The sequence below is a fragment of the Mustela lutreola genome, chromosome 10 (assembly GCF_030435805.1).
Source record: "Mustela lutreola isolate mMusLut2 chromosome 10, mMusLut2.pri, whole genome shotgun sequence".
In the NCBI taxonomy this organism is placed as follows: Eukaryota; Metazoa; Chordata; class Mammalia; order Carnivora; family Mustelidae; genus Mustela; species Mustela lutreola.
In genome coordinates this window covers 47,369,700-47,387,933 of record NC_081299.1, presented here as the reverse complement: position 1 = coordinate 47,387,933, position 18,234 = coordinate 47,369,700, and the positions used below count along the sequence as shown (strand labels likewise).

General features: G+C 47.6%; 2 protein-coding genes across 6 annotated transcripts in view; one reads left to right on the top strand and one right to left on the bottom strand.

The window, feature by feature from the left end:
* The window catches only part of LOC131809020 (uncharacterized), a 40,681-nt gene extending 33,226 nt beyond the window's left edge, over positions 1-7,455 (bottom strand). For 3 of the 5 annotated variants that reach the window (XR_009345031.1, XR_009345030.1, XM_059135472.1), the window contains exon 1: positions 5,878-7,190. The gene's annotated coding sequence lies outside the window, so the exon portion shown is untranslated. Of the gene's footprint in view, positions 1-5,877; positions 7,191-7,333 lie in introns of those variants that run through there. The other 2 variants (XM_059135474.1, XM_059135473.1) reach the window with 2 other exon arrangements.
* A 72-nt stretch (positions 7,456-7,527) lies between these two features.
* On the top strand, positions 7,528-10,219 carry JUN (Jun proto-oncogene, AP-1 transcription factor subunit). Its single transcript, XM_059135471.1, has one exon. It carries the CDS (start codon positions 8,459-8,461, stop codon positions 9,461-9,463), a length of 1,005 nt encoding a protein of 334 aa, XP_058991454.1. The 5' UTR covers positions 7,528-8,458; the 3' UTR covers positions 9,464-10,219.
* The last annotated feature ends 8,015 nt before the right edge of the window (positions 10,220-18,234 follow it).

The following is an 18,234-nucleotide window of genomic DNA, read 5'->3' as shown; positions in this document are numbered from 1 at the left end:
GTGGAGGGTGAGGAAGAGAGTGAAACATTCCAAAATTGGAAATCAGTCTCAAGCACATAAGAACGAATTTTGCGGAGAGTTGATCCAAGAGAAGGACTTCCACAGGGGCTCTGACATATGACAAAGACTTGATGAGCACCCTCTGTGCCAAGCACTGTACTAAATGCTGTGGGTTCAGTGAAGACAAGGAATGCCTATCCTGCCTCTTTTAGGCAAAACAGATCTTAAAATAACACATAAAGAAATATGGAATAACCCATGTAGGTAAATTCTGTTGTTACAAAGAAATCTCCGGTTCCCTGGCTTCAGCTTTCCATGAGGGGATATTCGCTAGAGTAATTTCTTACCCACTTTCTCCATCCCATATTTCCTTCCCATGAGAAAGGTGTGGATTATCTGATTGCTGAAGTCAGAAGAAAGACCCAGAATGCCCACCCCAGCCACTGCTCTGTCTTTTCAGAATGAATTTGTCCACAGAATGTACGCACACTGTCTATCTGGAAGTGGCTTGCAAGTGCCCACCTCCGCCAGGGACCCGCAGATAAGTTTAATTCCGAGTAAAGCGCTGGGAAACTCGTTGTGCCTGCCAAGCCCTGCGATCTCTCCTCTATCAGAATAACACTGTGATCTCCATTCATCTGACTCCTATATCTAACTTCCAGCTGGTTCTGAGCTGAAGAGGGAAAGAGTGTTATTTATTACATTCCTGAGTTCCCAACCGCTATAAAGAAAAAACAGACTTACGAGAAAGTGTAAGAGGGGAATGTAATTTAGATGGGGGAAGGGCGCAGTATGAAAGCAAGCCTCTTCAAGTGTCATTAAAGCCAACATCCAAAGGAAATAGAAATTGACCAAACAACAGGGAAGAAGTGGGAGGGCTAATATAAAGGTTCTTAGGCAAGAAATAGTTTATCTTGTTTGAGGAACTGAAGAAGTCCAGTGCGGCTGTCATTAGGGCTGGTTACCAAGTATGGATAGCTCTCTGTCTTCCAGGCCAATTGGACTGTACTTCCTGGTCTCCCAGTGGCTAGGGGTGGAGGGTTAAGGGGGATGAGGGAGTGGGCATGAGACTAGTTTTAACCAGTGAATTTCGAGAAGCGACCTGGTACATTCTCTGGCAAAGGAATTTAACTGCCTGGCCAAGACCCTTCAAAGCTTCTTTCTGTCTACCACGAGATCTGTAATGTTCCTGAAAGTAGGTGCTACATTAGGCTGGGTCCCAGAAAAGGCAATGTGATCAGAAGCCCTGCCAACCCTTGATGGATATGGAGCAGGAGCAAGAAATATATATATATATATATATATATATATATATATATATATTTTTTTTTTTTTCTTAAGTCACCAAGATTTTTGTTTGTTTTGTTACTGTAGTAGAACCCAGGCTACCTTGACTGATAAAGTCAAACCCAGTATGGCTACAAAATAGTTGGAAAGGTGGTATAGCCCAGATAAGGTGAGATCTTAAAAGGTAAGGTTAAGAATTTGTCATCCCAAATCCAGTAGGATGCATTTAAGGAGGTTTCAGCAGGGGAGTTTGATATGTCTCAATTTTTATGTATTAAAACAAAGTATTATTACTATCTATTAAAATACACCCTTAATTCCATTATAGAAAAGGCTACTTTTTAAAAAATTCACTAATACGCATTTATTGAGCACCTCCTAATCTCCCACATGCCAGGTACTGCATTAAGCATCAGAGATACAAAAATGATTTAGAAAAAAATAACAATAATTTAATTTAATACTCTATTAATAATAATTTAATACTTTATTAAATGAATTAGACACAGTTCCTGGATTTGGAGTCAGGAATGTAAGAAGACATCTACATGATAGACATTCTCTGCTTCAGGGGTGTACCCAGTAGGGTGAGAGCCAAAGAAAATAATAACTATTTGAGTGCAGGGTGGGAGAGGGGGTAACAGAAAGCTTCAGAGGGAACAATTACTGGAGCAGGGTCTTGAGGGGGAAGTAGGAGTTTGCTAGGTGGCATTTTGATTAAGGATAAAATGAAATGGAAAGACATAAAAACATTAGAGGAATTGAAAAAGTTTAGGGTAGCTGAGACCCCGTGTAGTAGGTATGGTAGACTGAATTACTCTTTGCAAATACTTGCTGCCCAGCCCCACTGACGTCAGGCTTGACAATGCAAACTGCTCTCAGCAGAAGCTTTAAGTACTGGGCTCTTTTCTCTTTGCCATGACAATCAGCAATGTTTGAGAAAGTTTCCTAGAGAAATGGTGATATTATGTGAAACAGAGACACAGCCAACTCATAATGCACACACAGTATGAATGAAAAATAATTATTTGGTTGTCATCCCATAAGATTTTTGGATTGTTACCATAGCGTAACCTAGGCTACACGTGGTTGTCCATTTCCAGCTCTTGACTTCCAGACACATGGTAGGATTGCATTTTCTTGCACCCTTCAAGTAAAACGGGGTCATGTGACTTGTTTTTGGCCAATAATATGGACATGCAAATAATGTGTGTCATTTCTGGGAGGGACCTTCATTGCCAATGTGAAATCATCATGCTTTCTTTCCTCTGTTGAGGTGATTGGGAGGATTGTGGAGGCATTTATCAAGAAGAAACCTTCTTCAGATTCAGCCTCTAAATGAGTACATTGAGCAGAAGGCTTCTGACCTTAAACATGGAGTATGAGCCAGAAACAAAGTTTTTTTGTTAAGCCACTGAGATTTTAAAGATTTTATTTATTTATTTTTTGAGAGAGAGAGAGAGAGAACACCATTGGATGGAAGGGCAGAAGAAGAAAGAGAAAGAGGGAGAGAACCAGACTCCCCATTGAGCATGGAGCCCAACATGAGGCTCAACATGAGGTTCCACATGGGGCTTCACACCAGGCTTGACACAGGGCTCAACCTCACAGGGGCCTGATCTCCCAACCCTGAGATCATGACTTGAACTGAAATCAAGAGTTGGAGGCTTAATTGACTGAGCCACCCAGGTGCTCCAAACCACTGAGATTTTAAAATTGTTCAACATGATGGCAAACCTAGCCCATCCTGACTGATCTAAAAATTAGAACTGAAATACACAGTCATGTAATAACAACAACAAATAAAAGTAAACATTCATTTAGAAGGCAATAACTAAGAACACCTATTCAAAGCTAAAAGGATGGTGATCTATTTGGTGAGCATATTACCTGTGATAATGCAGAAGACATATGATGAACCTAATGAATAAACCAAGAGACTGTAAAACAGAATGTTAATAGCTTGTGTTGGTAGCTGTTGGATACATTTGTAAACTTATTACAAAAAAGAGATGAGCTCAGAGAAGATTTGCCCAGTTTGTAAAGAGACATTCAAGTAGGGACAATCTATAAATTCAAAGATTTGTAGGGTTCAAAGAGGTTACTGTTTCTCAGTTTCAACCAGTAAAATATAAAATTATGGCATGTTTTCAGCAAAAAAAAAAAAAAAAAAAAAAGCCAATTAAAATCAGCCTTGAAGTATGTCTCAAGTCAAGGGTATGGCCTCAAACCTATTGTTATAATTTCTGGATGAATGAAGATATTATGCAGCATATGTTCACAATTGAACAAAATGGCTTTGGAAAAGGGAGGAAAAGTATCATTCTCCCACCAAAGTCCAGAAAACCCAAAGTGCACAAAACCAAGTCAGGAGAGAGAGGACAAGTGAGGGACAATGAATGAGAGAGAGATACCAGCAGGCAAGAAAGCAAGAAAGCAAAGATATACAGCAAAACATGGAAGTAGGTCTGGGAAAGAATCAGTTGTGGTTATTAGCTCATGGAACGCCTGGAATCGAACAGATAAGAAGCCCACATTTTTGTGAGAGTTATACTGCCAAAAGCACATCAGCCTGGATTAAAGGAGACCTTATTCAAAACTTAATATCACTCTGTACCTTCCCCAATTTTTAAAGGCATATTTTAAAACATATTTCCCTATGCCCTCTTCAGATATAGAAAAGGAAGACTTTCTCAGAGAGCAAAGCCAGAGGTCACAGAAAGCAGTGGATAAGGCAGCTACCCCAGTGTCTAATAAGGGTGTTGGATTGGGGGGGGGGGGCGGCATCCTCAACATGTCTGCTTAGTGGACTGGTGTCTACTGTGGTTTCCCATTCTTTCATTTTCCAAACAGCGTGCCCATGGCAGTTAGCCTGTCACTGGTCCATCTTGAGGGTACACAGGAGAGACGTCTTGCATTTAGAAAAAAGGTCACATCTGGAGCTGATACAGAGTCTACTACGAATCACCCAGAACCTGGAAAGTGAGCTTGACACACTGTGACTTGATAAATCTTTAGGATTGTTCCCCCTGAGGAAAGAATGAGAAAATTCTGTCTGTGGGAAGACAGTAAGCCAAACATTTGGTGAGCAGAAAAGAGACTGTTAGAGTCATTAGTGTTGTTCTCCAAATAGTCCTGGCTCTCTCCCTTTAAGATACTCGGCAGAATTGCAGAGATTTAAAATTAGGCGGTAGCCACATGACTTGCTTTGACCAGTGATACCCAAGCAAAAACTCAGTGTGTCACTTTCAGGTGGATGCTTCGAGAGCTAGTGAATGGTCTGCTGCCTTGTCTCCTCCAGCCAAGAGAGTAATGAGAAGTACGTGTCAAGACGAAGCCTTCTTCAGTCCAAGTCCTCAAGTGTCCATGGTGAGCAGAACTCCCCTGCAGACCTTGAGCGGGGACATGTAGCATGAACAAGAAATAAACTTCCCCTGGGGTAAGCCACTGAGATGTCTGGCTTGTTCATTAGAGCAGCATAGCCCAGCCTGTCCTGACTGATTCTGGAAGTGAGAGAGGAGGCAGGAGAGCAGGAGTGAGCGTAGGAAAGGAGCCCCCCCTCTCAAGCCAAGGTCTCTGAACTCTTTCCTGGTCATAAGGGAAAGCCATGAAGGTTTCCAAGCAGTGGTGTTAACATGAACAGATCTGCTATTTTTTGGATAAAATATTCTATTTCTCAACATAAGAAGAAAATAAGCCTACTAAACCACATAAGGCAAAGAGAAACACACAGAACCCTTGGGCAAAAGATGTGTGTATATATATACTTACACACACAAAGTCCTAAGTCTTAAAGTTTCCAAATACAGGAGCTCTGAAAGGAGTTCCAGAGGATCAGACATGGTAATTAGTTCTATCCCACCGTCCAAGTGCCATTCCCCTACAGACACCCAATACTTAAGAAAATCTTCCAGAGCAGAACAGATCCAAGGGAATGGAACAAAGACCTGAGGTTAATTTCCAGCTGTGTGACCTAAGCAAGAGCCTTAACCTCTCTGAACCTAGTTCCTCATATGTTAGATCCAAATAAAAATACACGTACCTAGAGATGGTTGTGAGGAGAAACAGCATATTTAAATAGCTCAGGTAAATGCCTGGCTGGTGGTAGGTGTTTAATACATGAAATTTATTTTTATTGCCGTTAACATAAAAAATTATTAAGAACGTCAGCTCCATGATTACAAAAGAAAATGATTCAGGGCAACAGAATAGAGAATGTTCCCTCCTCAAGGGAAATAACTGGGTCTTGTCATCACTCTATCCCCCCACCACAGCTCAGTGCCTGGCTCACAGGAGCTGCTCAGTTTCCCTCTGCTGCAGGAGAGAAGAAGAGGTGAGTGCGTGGGGTGAAGAAAAGTTGTCAAGATTTCTGACACCAGCTGCTGTTGGGCCCTTGAATCTAAACTCTCAAAGCCACAAATACCATAAAGCTCTGGGCTATAAACCCAAGGCTGAATTCCCCCTAAGTTCAGAAGCTGAAAAGCCAAAATTAGAATCTGAGAACACAAATTGCAGCAAGTCTGACTTCAAACCCCAGTCCTCCACAGGAGGTCCGGGAAAGTGCTGACTTCTGACCCTTTGCTCCCTCACCTTCCTCTCCTCACCGCTCCTCACAGGGGTAAGGACACCTGGTTCTGCCAAGTCACACTTATATTCCGCATTTCATCGAGGTTCTGGGAAACTCCGAAGGAGGGTAGAAAAGGGGTTTGTTCGGCGACCACCTCCTGGCCCTGGAGGCGACGATGTTCCACTAGCTCAGCCCAGTGAGTTGGGTCTCACCGGCCACACTTGCAGACCTGAACGAATTCAAGAGAAGTTCGGCAATTCGGTCACTTCACACCGTGGCAGCGCTGGGCACGCGAGAACCCACGATCCCCGATTTGGATATTCCTTCCGCCATACACTTTTGTCCCTAAGGGCTGCGGGGTAGGAGGAGGAGAAAATAACCGCAGAAAAGGAACCACTTATATGGGTCTAGCGCTTCCTAGAGGCTACCCAGGATATGGGCCCACCACCTGGCCCGGAGCGGAGAGATCTTAAATCCTGGTCACTACCCCTGACTCGCTGCGTGACTTTTTTCTGAGTTATCTGACGCTCTCGGACTTGTTTTCCTGTAAACAAATCAGGACGGGAGGTGGTGTGTGTGTGTGTGTGTGTGTGTGTGTGCGCGCGCGCGCGCGCGTGTGTTTGTGAACTATGGTTGCATGTTGTGCGGGGGCGGGTAGCAGACGATCACCGGGGTTCCCCAAGTTTCGGATTCCCTAAACGCGCATTCACAACTGGAAGCTGAGTTGCCCCCTAATTCTACCCCCTATAGAAAAACTTCCCCATCAAGGCAAAACTGAGCGCGCGCACCCTTTCTCCCATGGTCTGGGAGGTGCAGTGGGGGTGCAACGCAGACTTCGCTGAGCACCGAGTTTCGAGCAATGCAAATCACTTGGCTTCTGGGCTCAGCCAAACAGCAGCGCGGACGATCGCTCGTGAACTTGACCAGGAGACAAACTTTGCAGCGTCCTCAACGTGGGGGGCCCGCTCTCCCGAGACCGCCCCTAAACTTAAGCCCACTTTCACTCGCCCCCACAGGGGACTTAACAGAACCACCTTAAGGGCGGTGCTCCCGCCCCCCGGAAGTGCGGGGGGGCACACACCCGAGCGAACAGCCTCCTGCCCCGCAAGGCGGCGAAGTGCCGGTGGATAATAGCGAGCACCCCAAGTGGGGAAATACCCCACACTCAGCGCTCTCAGCCCCAGACACCTGGCCCGGTTTCCGAGCCTTCCGGGTGCCTGAGTCCCCTGCATCCCCGCCCAAGCCCTGAACTTGAGCCCGCCTCGGTCAGAGGCTGCGAGAGCCCGCGTCCACCCGACTCGCTGTAGCCACCGTCACTAGACAGTCAAACCCCAAGACGTCAGCCCACAATGCACCGGGCGGGCCGGGAAAGACGCGCCGGGGAGGGGAGGGGAAAGAGCCCCGCGCGAATCGCGCGGGAGGGGGAGGGGGGAGGAGGAGAAAGAAGGGCCCAACTGTAGGAGGGCAGCGGAGCATTACCTCATCCCGTGAGCCTCCGCGGGTCTAGAGAAGAATCTTCTAGGGTGGGGTCTCCATGGCGACGGGCGGGCCCGCCCCCTTGAGAGCGACGCGAGCCAATGGGAAGGCCTTGGGGTGACATCATGGGCTATTTTTAGGGGTTGACTGGTAGCAGATAAGTGTTGAGCTCGGGCTGGATAAGGGTTCAGAGTTGCACGGAGTGTGGCTGAACCACCGAGGCGGGAGTGGTGGTGCGCGGACTCAGGGAGACAGGCAGACACAGGCAGGCAAGACAGCAGTGGAGTCCGAGCTGCAAATCCTATTTTCTTTTCTGTTTTCTCACCAACTGCCCAGAGCTAGCGCCTGTGGCTCCGGGGCTGGTGTTTTGGGGAGCGTCCGGAGAGCCCCTTCTCCAGCCTCCCCCAGGAGGAGAGCCCCGCTGCCCGGGAGCTGCTGACAGCGCGGAGCGAGGCGGCAGTCCGTCCCGGGAAGTCCGGAGAGCGGCTGCAGCGGCCAAGAACTTTCTTGGCCAGGAGGACAGGGGACAAGTGGTCCGGGTCCCGGAGCGAACTTTTGCAAAGCTTCGCTGCGCGTGAAGCTGTGGCGGCGGCGGTGAAGACGAGAAGGCGGCGGAGAGAGGAGACCGAGGAGGGACGTGCGCTCAGCTTCTCTCGCACCGGTTGCTGAACTTGGGCGAGCGCGAGCCGCGGCTGCCAGGTGCCGCCTCCCCCTCGCAGCGGAGGAGGGGACAGTCGTCGGCGTCGGGGCGGCGGAGACCCGCCGCCGGCCCGGCCACAGCGGGATCGGTGCTGACTGCTGTCGCCGGGAAGCGCATTCGTCCGCCGGCTGCCAGGAACCGCTGCGCCCGAGAGCGCTCCGTGAGTGACCGCGACTTTTCAAAGCCGGGCTGCGCGCGCGAGCTGACAAGAGTGCGGGCGGCACCTGAACCCTGAGCGCCTGGGGAGCGAGCTGGTGAGCAGGGCGCAGGGGGGAGGACAGCCGGCGGGTGCGCGCGCCTCTCGAGAAACTTTCCTTGCCCAGGGCCCCGGGAGGCGCGGGTGTCCCCCGCTCGCCAGCGCGCTGTTGCGGCCCCGAAACTTCTGCGCGCAGCCCAAACTAACCCCACGTGAAGTGACGGACTGTTCTATGACTGCAAAGATGGAAACGACCTTCTACGACGATGCCCTGAATGCCTCGTTCCTCCAGTCTGAGAGCGGCGCCTACGGCTACAGTAACCCCAAGATCCTGAAACAGAGTATGACCCTGAATCTGGCCGACCCGGTGGGTAGCCTGAAGCCGCACCTCCGGGCCAAGAACTCGGACCTCCTCACCTCGCCCGACGTGGGGCTGCTCAAGCTGGCCTCGCCCGAGCTGGAGCGCCTGATAATCCAGTCCAGCAACGGGCACATCACCACCACGCCGACCCCCACGCAGTTCTTGTGCCCCAAGAACGTGACAGACGAGCAGGAGGGCTTCGCCGAGGGTTTCGTGCGCGCCCTGGCCGAACTGCACAGCCAGAACACGCTGCCCAGCGTCACGTCGGCAGCGCAGCCGGTCAGCGGGGCGGGCATGGTGGCTCCGGCGGTGGCTTCGGCGGCGGGTGGCAGCGGCAGCGGCGGCTTCAGTGCCAGCCTGCACAGCGAGCCGCCGGTCTACGCCAACCTCAGCAACTTCAACCCGGGCGCGCTGAGCGGCGGCGGCGGGGCGCCCTCCTACGGCGCTGCCGGCCTGGCCTTTCCCGCGCAGCCCCAGCAGCAGCAGCAGCCCCCGCAGCCGCCGCACCACCTGCCCCAGCAGCTCCCCGTGCAGCACCCGCGGCTGCAGGCCTTGAAGGAGGAGCCGCAGACGGTGCCCGAGATGCCCGGGGAAACGCCGCCCCTGTCCCCCATCGACATGGAGTCGCAGGAGAGGATCAAGGCAGAGAGGAAGCGCATGAGGAACCGCATAGCTGCCTCCAAGTGCCGGAAAAGGAAGCTGGAGAGGATCGCCCGGCTGGAGGAAAAAGTGAAAACCTTGAAAGCGCAGAACTCGGAGCTGGCGTCCACGGCCAACATGCTCAGGGAACAGGTGGCACAGCTTAAACAGAAAGTCATGAACCACGTTAACAGTGGGTGCCAACTCATGCTAACGCAGCAGTTGCAAACGTTTTGAAGAGAGACTGTCGGGGGCTGAGGGACAACAGAAAAAAAAAAATTACACAGAGAGACAGACTTGAGAACTTGACAAGTTGAGAGAGCGAGAGAGACAGAAAAGAAGTGTCCAAGGACTAAAGCCAAGGGTATCCAAGTTGGACTGGGCGGCGTCCTGACGGCGCCCCCAGTGTGCACGAGTGGGAAGGACTTGGCGCGCCCTCCCTTGGCATGGGGCCAGGGAGCGGCTGCCTGCGGGCTGCCCCGCTTTGCGGACGGGCTGTCCCCGCACGAACAGAACGTTCGACTTTTCTTTAACATTGACCAAGAACTGCATGGACCTAACATTCGATCTCATTCAGTATTAAAGGGGGGGGAGGGGGAGGGGTTCCAAACTGCAATAGAGACTGTAGATTGCTTCTGTAGTACTCCTTAAGAACACAAAGGGGAGGGGGTTGGGGGAGGGGAGGCGGGAGGGAGGTTTGTGAGAGCGAGGCTGAGCCTGCAGATGAACTCTTTCTGGCCTGCCTTCCTTAACTGTATGTACATATATATATTTTTTAATTTGATGAAAGCTGATTACTGTCAATAAACAGCTTCATGCCTTTGTAAGTTATTTCATGTTTGTTTGTTTGGGTATCCTGCCCAGTGTTGTTTGTAAATAAGAGATTTGGAGCACTCTGAGTTTACCATTTGTAATAAAGTATATAATTTTTTTATGTTCTTGAAAATTCCAGAAAGGATATTTAAGAAAATGCAATAAAATATTGGAAAAGTACCCCTCCCACAACCTCTTTTCTGCATCATCTATGGATTACCTATCTAGGTGAAGTTGAAAAAGTGGAGAGTCAACTAACCTCACTCTCAGTGCTTCTTACTATCAAGCAGTGAAAACTGTTCTCTACTGGACTTGAGATAACTGTAGCTGATGCCCTTGTCAACTTACCCTCTTCCCTCCCCCAGCAATCTATAGGGTTGCTTACAGAGGATAGTGTGGTCCTTCTGGAGACTGAGGGAAGGGAGGTTGTGGTGAAGAGGGACAGGCAGTCCCCTGGGAAGTCCCATTTTCAAATCTGGATTATACCAAGTGGCATGTGCTGTGACCATTTGTGATGTTAGCAGAAACTTAAGAGTAGTTGCTTACTCTCAAATCAGGAACAGTGGCAGATTTTCACAGAAGATGTATCCTTCCAATTTGGAATCTTTAACAATCCCTCGATAAAAAAGATGGTCTTTGCTTATGAATATTTATAACAGCATTCTTGTCACAATAAACGTATTCAAATACCAATAACAGATCTTGAATTCCTTTCCCTTTACTACTTTTCTCTTCCCAAGCTCTACACTGAAGCTTTTCTTTTCAGTTGCTGGGGTTAACGTTACTGCCATCTGAAGTTACTGGGTAATTAAGAAGCTAAGAATTTAGGAAGAGTCGACACGATTTGCAATCTGGATGAAACATTCTCCCAGCTTCATAAATATTCTTTCTCCTCCACTGCCTCTCTCTCTCTCTCTCTCTCTCTCTTTTTCTCCCTTTCTGAAACAAACACCTATACTTAGACAAGTTACTACAATAGCAGTTTACCATTTGGGGTTTTTCTAGAGTTTATTTCTTAATTTGTTTCTAAAATATTCAGCCTTATTTAAGTCCTTATTACAGAAATAGCCTTAAAAGATGGTAATCTATATACCCGAAAAGATTCGTAAGAGAAACCATGAACACCAACACAGTGATTACCTATGTAAGTCAAACCTTAGCTCTGGGGAAATGGCAAACGTAAATTCTGTCTACAGATACAACTTGGGAGATCAACAAGGCAGTATGCAACAAGGGAACAATTTTTGCTTGGTTGCTTTTCATCCCAAGAGCCGGTGTGATTATCAAGCAGCAAAAGCAATTTGATATCCAGGAATATTTCACAAACCACTAATTGAGGCAGGGCTGTTTGCTCATTAGCAGTGCTCTAGTACCCAACAGGTCTGAGAGTGCTAATATCCTGCCTGTGGCTGTAAATCCAAAGACAGACAGAGTTGCTCCTTCAGAGTGTATCTCAGAGTGCAAGAGATTGGACAGACTTGTTAGCTATCAGATCCACTCCGTTGTAATAACACTTCTTTAACAAAGGGTTACTGGGAGCAGAGCAGAGTTTGCCAAACAGTGAATTTGCCGATGTCAGCAACCCGGAAGGTGAGTTGATTTTGACCATATGTAGGAATAGTCAGCAGAGGGACAATAAAGCACTTTGGGGTGGGGCTCTATGGAAGCTAAACAAGAGCCAACTAGAAAAAATAAGCAGGCTGGGGAATTAATTACCTGCAAAGGTAGACTAAGCCAGACAACAGAGCAGCACAGAAAAAGCCACACCACTCCCCCGCTTTAGACTCCAAGTGTTTAAAAAAAAAAAAGAGCCTGAGTCTCAGGCCTATTGCCACTCTTGTTTGCTTTTTGTTTATTTCAACTAACATTCTAAATGTATATCCCTGAAATTCTAATCATTCTAACAAGAGGGATAGAAAAGTCATTGTGGTAGAGGACATTAACCAATGACCTTGGGACACAGAAAATCAGCTAATTTTGTAGACACACAAGTTAATTTTATTTTGCCATTCAATAAGTTACTTGGGTAGCACCAGTATTTGGAGAAGATGAAGCTAGTGCCACATAAAACCATTAATTCTCTTCTAATTTGTGTTATGTATGAGTATTTCAAACAGATTTGTAACCCTTTGTGTCAATTGAGGCAGAGGGTTCATGAACTCAATGAAAAAGTCTACAAAATTCTATGTATGTGTACGTGCATGCATACACGGGCACATACACGCTCCCCTGGGGAAAGAAATCATTAGCTTTTATTTGGTTTTCACAGAGTTTCATGACTCAAAAATGGTTAATAATTCCCAAGCTTAATGGCTACACACTCATTATGAGAAATTTGCTTTTGTGTGAATCTGAGTCTCATGCCTTTCCCCCCTTCTAGGCTTCTATTTGTGCTCATCCATTTACCTGGAATGCCTTTCCTTCTGGTCCCGTGGATGAATCCCATCCATTTCTCAAGGCTTGGCATACATAGTGCCTTCACTATGAAGCCTTCCTTACTAACTCTGTCTTCAGGAGGAATGAACATTCCCATTGAGCATAACATTTTATCAAAACTAATATGGTAGCACTTATCAAAGTATTATCATTGTGAACCTCTGTGACTCTTGGCTAGAACCCTATCCTACTCATCTGTGGACCCCAGACTCCTAGTACAGTGCCTGGCACTAGGATATATTAAAATGTGTGATGATTGAAGAAGCAATTGAACTTAAACCCTCCTCCAAAATAACTTCAGGTCTTAATTTCTTCTAGTGAAGTATACTTCATCCATTTTCGGGTATACAAGTCCAGATGGATTGAAGACCCCAAGAAAATTCAAGCCTAGTCAATTTTCAGTGAGTGCTCTAAAGCCCAGTTTTCAATGAGTGTTCTTAAAATAAGCTGTCAGCACGTTCTTCCAACCATAAAGTGTCCCTTCTCCCTTCCACTAATGCAAGTGGGCACCTCCTTATATAAAATGGGTCTGCCTGAAAGATTGGGCTTGGAGGTGGGGATGGGAAAGGATAATGTATGACCATTAGGCAAGCATAAAAAATAGTTCCAGATGTGGCTTTATTAAAAACAACTACTTCGGGGCACCTGGGTGGCTCTGTGGTTTAAGCCTTTGGCTCAGGTCATGATCCCAGCATCCTGGGATCGAGCCCCGCATCGGTCTCTCTGCTTGGCAGGGAGCCTGCTTCCCCCCCCCACCTCTGCCTGCCTCTCTGCCTATATGTGATCTCTGTCAATATATAAAATCTTAAAAAAAAAAAAAAAACCTACTTCATTGGTAATCGCAGAGAGGACTTTCTTTTTATAAAGTTAATATATCTCAGGCATCTAGAAGTTAGTGCTTAGCATCTTCTGGATAGAGATAAGGATCATGCTGAAGTATCTATTCCCCATGTCCTTTGATTGTTAGAGAAGATGTGCATTGGTGGAACTAACCGAAAAAGACCATTCCAAAAAAGACTCTGCCCTACTCTTGCCTCCATGGGTCTTCTATATGGGTCAAGTGGAAGGTCATGGAAAATGGGAAAATGTTAGAATATGGGATGGCCCCAGAAAGTGAAATTGTTTCTTCCTAACTCTGGAACCTGGCCCCATTTATTTGGTTTTGGACGTCTGACATCCCAGAGAAGGGCATGCCCCTGGGCCTCGGTCTCATTGAGGACCTATGCTAAGCATGGGATTCAGTGATGAGCAAGACACAATCCCTATTCTCAAGGAGCTCACAGTCTGGTGGGGAAGAGCATACAGATAAAGCACAAAGAAATGCCAGATCTGGGGAGGAGGAACCATTATCAGGAGAGACTTCATGGGAGAGGTGACATGTAAGCTGAGCCAGTGGGACTCACCAGGAAGGAAAGGTTGGAAGAGGAACCTGCATGCGAGGGCACAGTGGAATAGGAGAGCACGGTGCATTCAGAGAACTGTGAGCTGCTTGGAGAAGCTGGGAATGAAGGTATGAGAAGAGAAATGGAAGCAGGAAAGTTTAGGGGTGAGGTTGTGAAGTAGGATCTGTTCCATGCTAAGAGTTTGGTAGTTATCTTGCAGGTGATAGGGAAATGTAGAAGGACACAGAGAAACGGACTCTCAACTCGAGAGAGATTCATGCTGGTAACAGTTTGGGTGATGGACTGGTGGGGAAGATGCCAGGAAGGAAGGGTGATACCAAAGACAGGATTTAGTTTAATTTGGAATGCCTGTGGTCTCCAAAGCTGTCCTGGAGCTGGGGGAGAAGTGGGAAGAAGATGGCTTAGGCTGGACCCCCATTATCCCACATTTGTTCCTACACAACTTCCTGGCAAGCTGGGCCTAAGGAGGGAAATCTGCAAGTTCGCACTTTGCCTCGACAGCTTGTCCCGAACTTCAGTTTTCCTGTGTCAACTTGACATCCAAAGGGAAGTCATCTTATAAAATGGTCGCTTCTCCCTGCTCAGTGTCAGGATGCTCAAATAAACAGATGTAAAAGAAAAAAAGGCTTGTGATCTCACCACTGCAGGACCCAAACCTAATTTTACGTCATCTGCCAGAACTGACTAAGCTCAGTGGGACTGATTGACCCAAACTATGCAAACCTTCTGATGTAAGCCAAGAGACCGATGTTTTTACTTAGGCTGGGAGAATTGAATCATAACACCTAGCATCCGTATGACACTCATTTGATTTATCAAGCAACACTGAATTTCTATTTTGTGCCAGGCACTCGGAAGGCAACAGGGAGTGAAATCCACAGGATGCCTCCCCTCATGGAGTTTTTATTCTGGTAAGAGACGCCGGTAAATAGAAAACACAGCGATTAATGTATGATTCTACACCTCGACAAAGACAGTAAAGAAGGAAAGTAAAGAGAAAAATCTTCTGAGCAGGGCCAGGGGGAAAGGCCTTTCTGCAAAAAACACCTAAACTGAGACTTCCTCCATTACTAGAGTTCCTCAGGGGAAGAGCAGATGAGAAGGGCAGCAGATGCAGGTGCCCTAGGAGGGAAAGCTTGGGGAAGAGTTCTGGGCATCCCAGGGGTTGAGAGACAGCCTGCTTTGCTGGCGGAGTGAGCAAAGGAAGTGTGATGAGCAATGTGATGTGCGCTCCCCAGTTCACACCTCTGTCATTTCCACAGGGCTCTTCTCTCTTCTGTCTCCTTCCACTGGTACCTCTACCCTGGCTATGTCATTGGTACTAGCTGGATCTCACTGACTCAGCAACTGTTGCTCCCAGTGGGTCTTAAGAGTTTTGTTCAGGCTCTTCTCATCCACTGGCTGATGGGGCCACTGTTAGGCTTCAAGAACCATATTCTCCTCCTATGTTGTTCTAGGAACCAGATGCCCGGGTGATCCTGGGTTCCTTATCCAGGGCACGTCCCCGCTTCCACATCAAGGACCCCAAGGAACTGAATTAGTCATCAGAAAGTTCTTTGATGTGCACACCATCTGAGCAAAGGTAATCAGATAGTATCCTGGGATATGCCATCCGTGCCCCAGCAGCGAGTGCTGAACTCCCCTTGTCCTGCTACAAACTCATCCTCTCTGGAGGGGCCAGAACACTTAGTGCCAAGAATCCCTGGCACTTTCTTGCCATACAGACTTCTCCCATGTACATCCACCGAAAAATAGTGTCTGATGGTTGCCTCCTTGTTGCTTTAGAACACTGGATTCCCAGATCACCACGTTACTGCCTTCTCAGGTTACTGCTCCTCACTGGCTATTTGCGCAGAATTTGCGTATTTCCCAGATCTCCTCGGGACTGTCAGTGCATCAGCTTCTGCTGCTGGCTAATCTCTTCCAGAGTGGTGATTCATCTAAGTTCATGTTCAATGGGAGGAATTTTCCCTGGCCTTATCACAAGTCCTGGAAAAAGGTGGGCAAGAACCTGGGCTGTTATGTAATTGACCATACTAACAGTTAGGATGCTTATAGGGACCAGTAACAGAAGACCCAATTTAAAGAGGTCCAGGCATGACCCAAGTCCAGGGCTCATTCATGGACATCATCATGGGTTTAGTGGCTTTCTATCTTTCTGTGTCACCATTCTTGGTATGTCAAGGAACATCCTTGCGTGGTCTCAAGATAGCTCTGGCAACTCCTGACATCATAGGTAAACACAATGCAAGGACATTTACTCTAATTTTTCTCTTTTTATTAGCAAAAGAAATCTTTCCTGGATGCTCCCCACCTCCATCCCTGTCAACTTCCTCTCAGATCCCTTTGGTTAGGAGTTGGTCACATACATATACCCAAACAGGGGATGAGGCTCCATAATTGGCTGACAGTCATGCTTTGCCTTTTGGGATCCCCTTTTTCTAACCACATGGGAAAGTGAACACACAAAGTTATTTTTAAAATAAGTAAAAACTCAGGGCTCTGATAGCAAGAAAAAAGTGAGAAAGAAGATGGCTTTTGGGTTGGTGGAGGGTCACTAATGCTCTATGCCAAACATTTCCAGCTCTCCTCTTGGGTACAGGGTAGGGTAGTACTTTCCCATCTCCTACCTCCTTGAAGGTGGGTAAGAAACCACGTGACTTGTGTCAGCCAATGCAATGTGAGCAGGGGTGACATCTCTCACAATCAGGTGGAAGCCCAAGAGCAAGTGAGAGAGATTCAACACGCTTCAGCTTTGGCAAATATGGAAGCATAGAAATGGGGTGTCCATTAACCTGGGTCTTTAAATAATAATGATGTAGATCAAAGTCTCTCTCCAGGCCCAGCAAATTTACAATAGACATTGAACACGAGCAAGAACAAAACCTTTGTTGTTTTAGGACACAGAGATTTGAGAGCTACTTGTTTCCGTGACATTACCTAGCCTTTCCCAACTCCAGGAGAAACCAACTGCATCTTCTACAAGTGTAATAAAAACACGTGTATAATATTCATGATAGATCTCATTTCCCAAACTTCTACTATGTAGCAGGCACTGTACTAGGTCTCACAAGTAAATGACAGGGCTGTGTTTTATACATGAGAAAATTCAGGTTCATGGGGTAAGTGGCTGGTGGAAATGCAAGTTGAGTCTAGGTCTTTCTGACGCCAGAGAGCTTGCACTGTACACACATATCCTTATTCCTGAGTACTGGTGCCACATATCTCAGCGGAGCGTTACAATTTCCCTGCCACAGACCCCGTTGTCATTCTACCTAGAGCCTCTCCCCTTTCCACTCTTCCTCCCTATCCTTCTGACTCCATAAAGAATCAAGGTATTACAAGTTAGAGGAGGCACATGGATTTTGGAACTGAGTGCCTACAGGTTAATCTGGGCTCTGCAGTTGTATTTGGGGGAGCAAGGGGCGAGTACCCTAATATCGCTAAGCCTCAATCCCTTCCTTTGTAAAAATGAGGCCAGCCAGGGCTCCCTCAGAAGCCGGTCAGGAGGATCGTGTATGTACAGCCCTTGTATGGAGCAGACAAGCAAGAATTAGCCACTTTTCACTGTAGACTTGTTCATTTAAAAAGAAGCAATCAAGACTCCCCCACGCTATGCTCCAAGCTGGTGTGTGTGCACGCACACATGCACAAACCACCCTCCCTGAAATGCAAACGTTTCCTGGTAAGATTCAACAAGGTCTCACCGGGCCTGCTTCTTGGTCATATAAGGGCCGGCAGGTCCTCTCCACGGGCTGGAGACAAGTTTTGTTTCCCCAGCTGCACTCACAGGGGAATGCTCTGCAGGCACAGCATCGGGAACCTGTTTGACTTGGCTCAGAGGCCTGTCAGCACATTCAGGAAGTGAAGTCAGAGAGAGGCCCAATTTCCAACAGAGCCAGCTGTACACGAATGCCCAGGCAGCGACATGCCTTACCTAGGCAGGAAGCCTATCAGCCCGGGTCACCCTGGGTGCTGTCCAAGAAACCTCTGAGGATGGCTCGGGGCCACGAAAGGAAGAAGCAATCTCTGGCACCCAGAGATGGGCTGTGACTCCCAGAGCAAAGCAGCCCAGCAGGGCTACGCCAGGCTCATCTCAGCCAGTCCCGTGTCCTGGGCAGCAGGATGACTACAGCCGGACTCCCAGAGCTTGCTGGGTTGAGGGGCTCATGTTTATCTCCCTGGAGACCTGAACTCAAGTTTTGGAAAGGGAATGAAGGAGAAGGGGAGGAGAGCAAAACAAATAGGTTAAGAGTGCTGGAGAGGGAAGAGAGAAAAATGAATGGTGTCTGACAGTATGCAGGCCCTTGAGAAGGAACACACAACCATTCTCCAGCCATGTCCCAGGAACAGTAT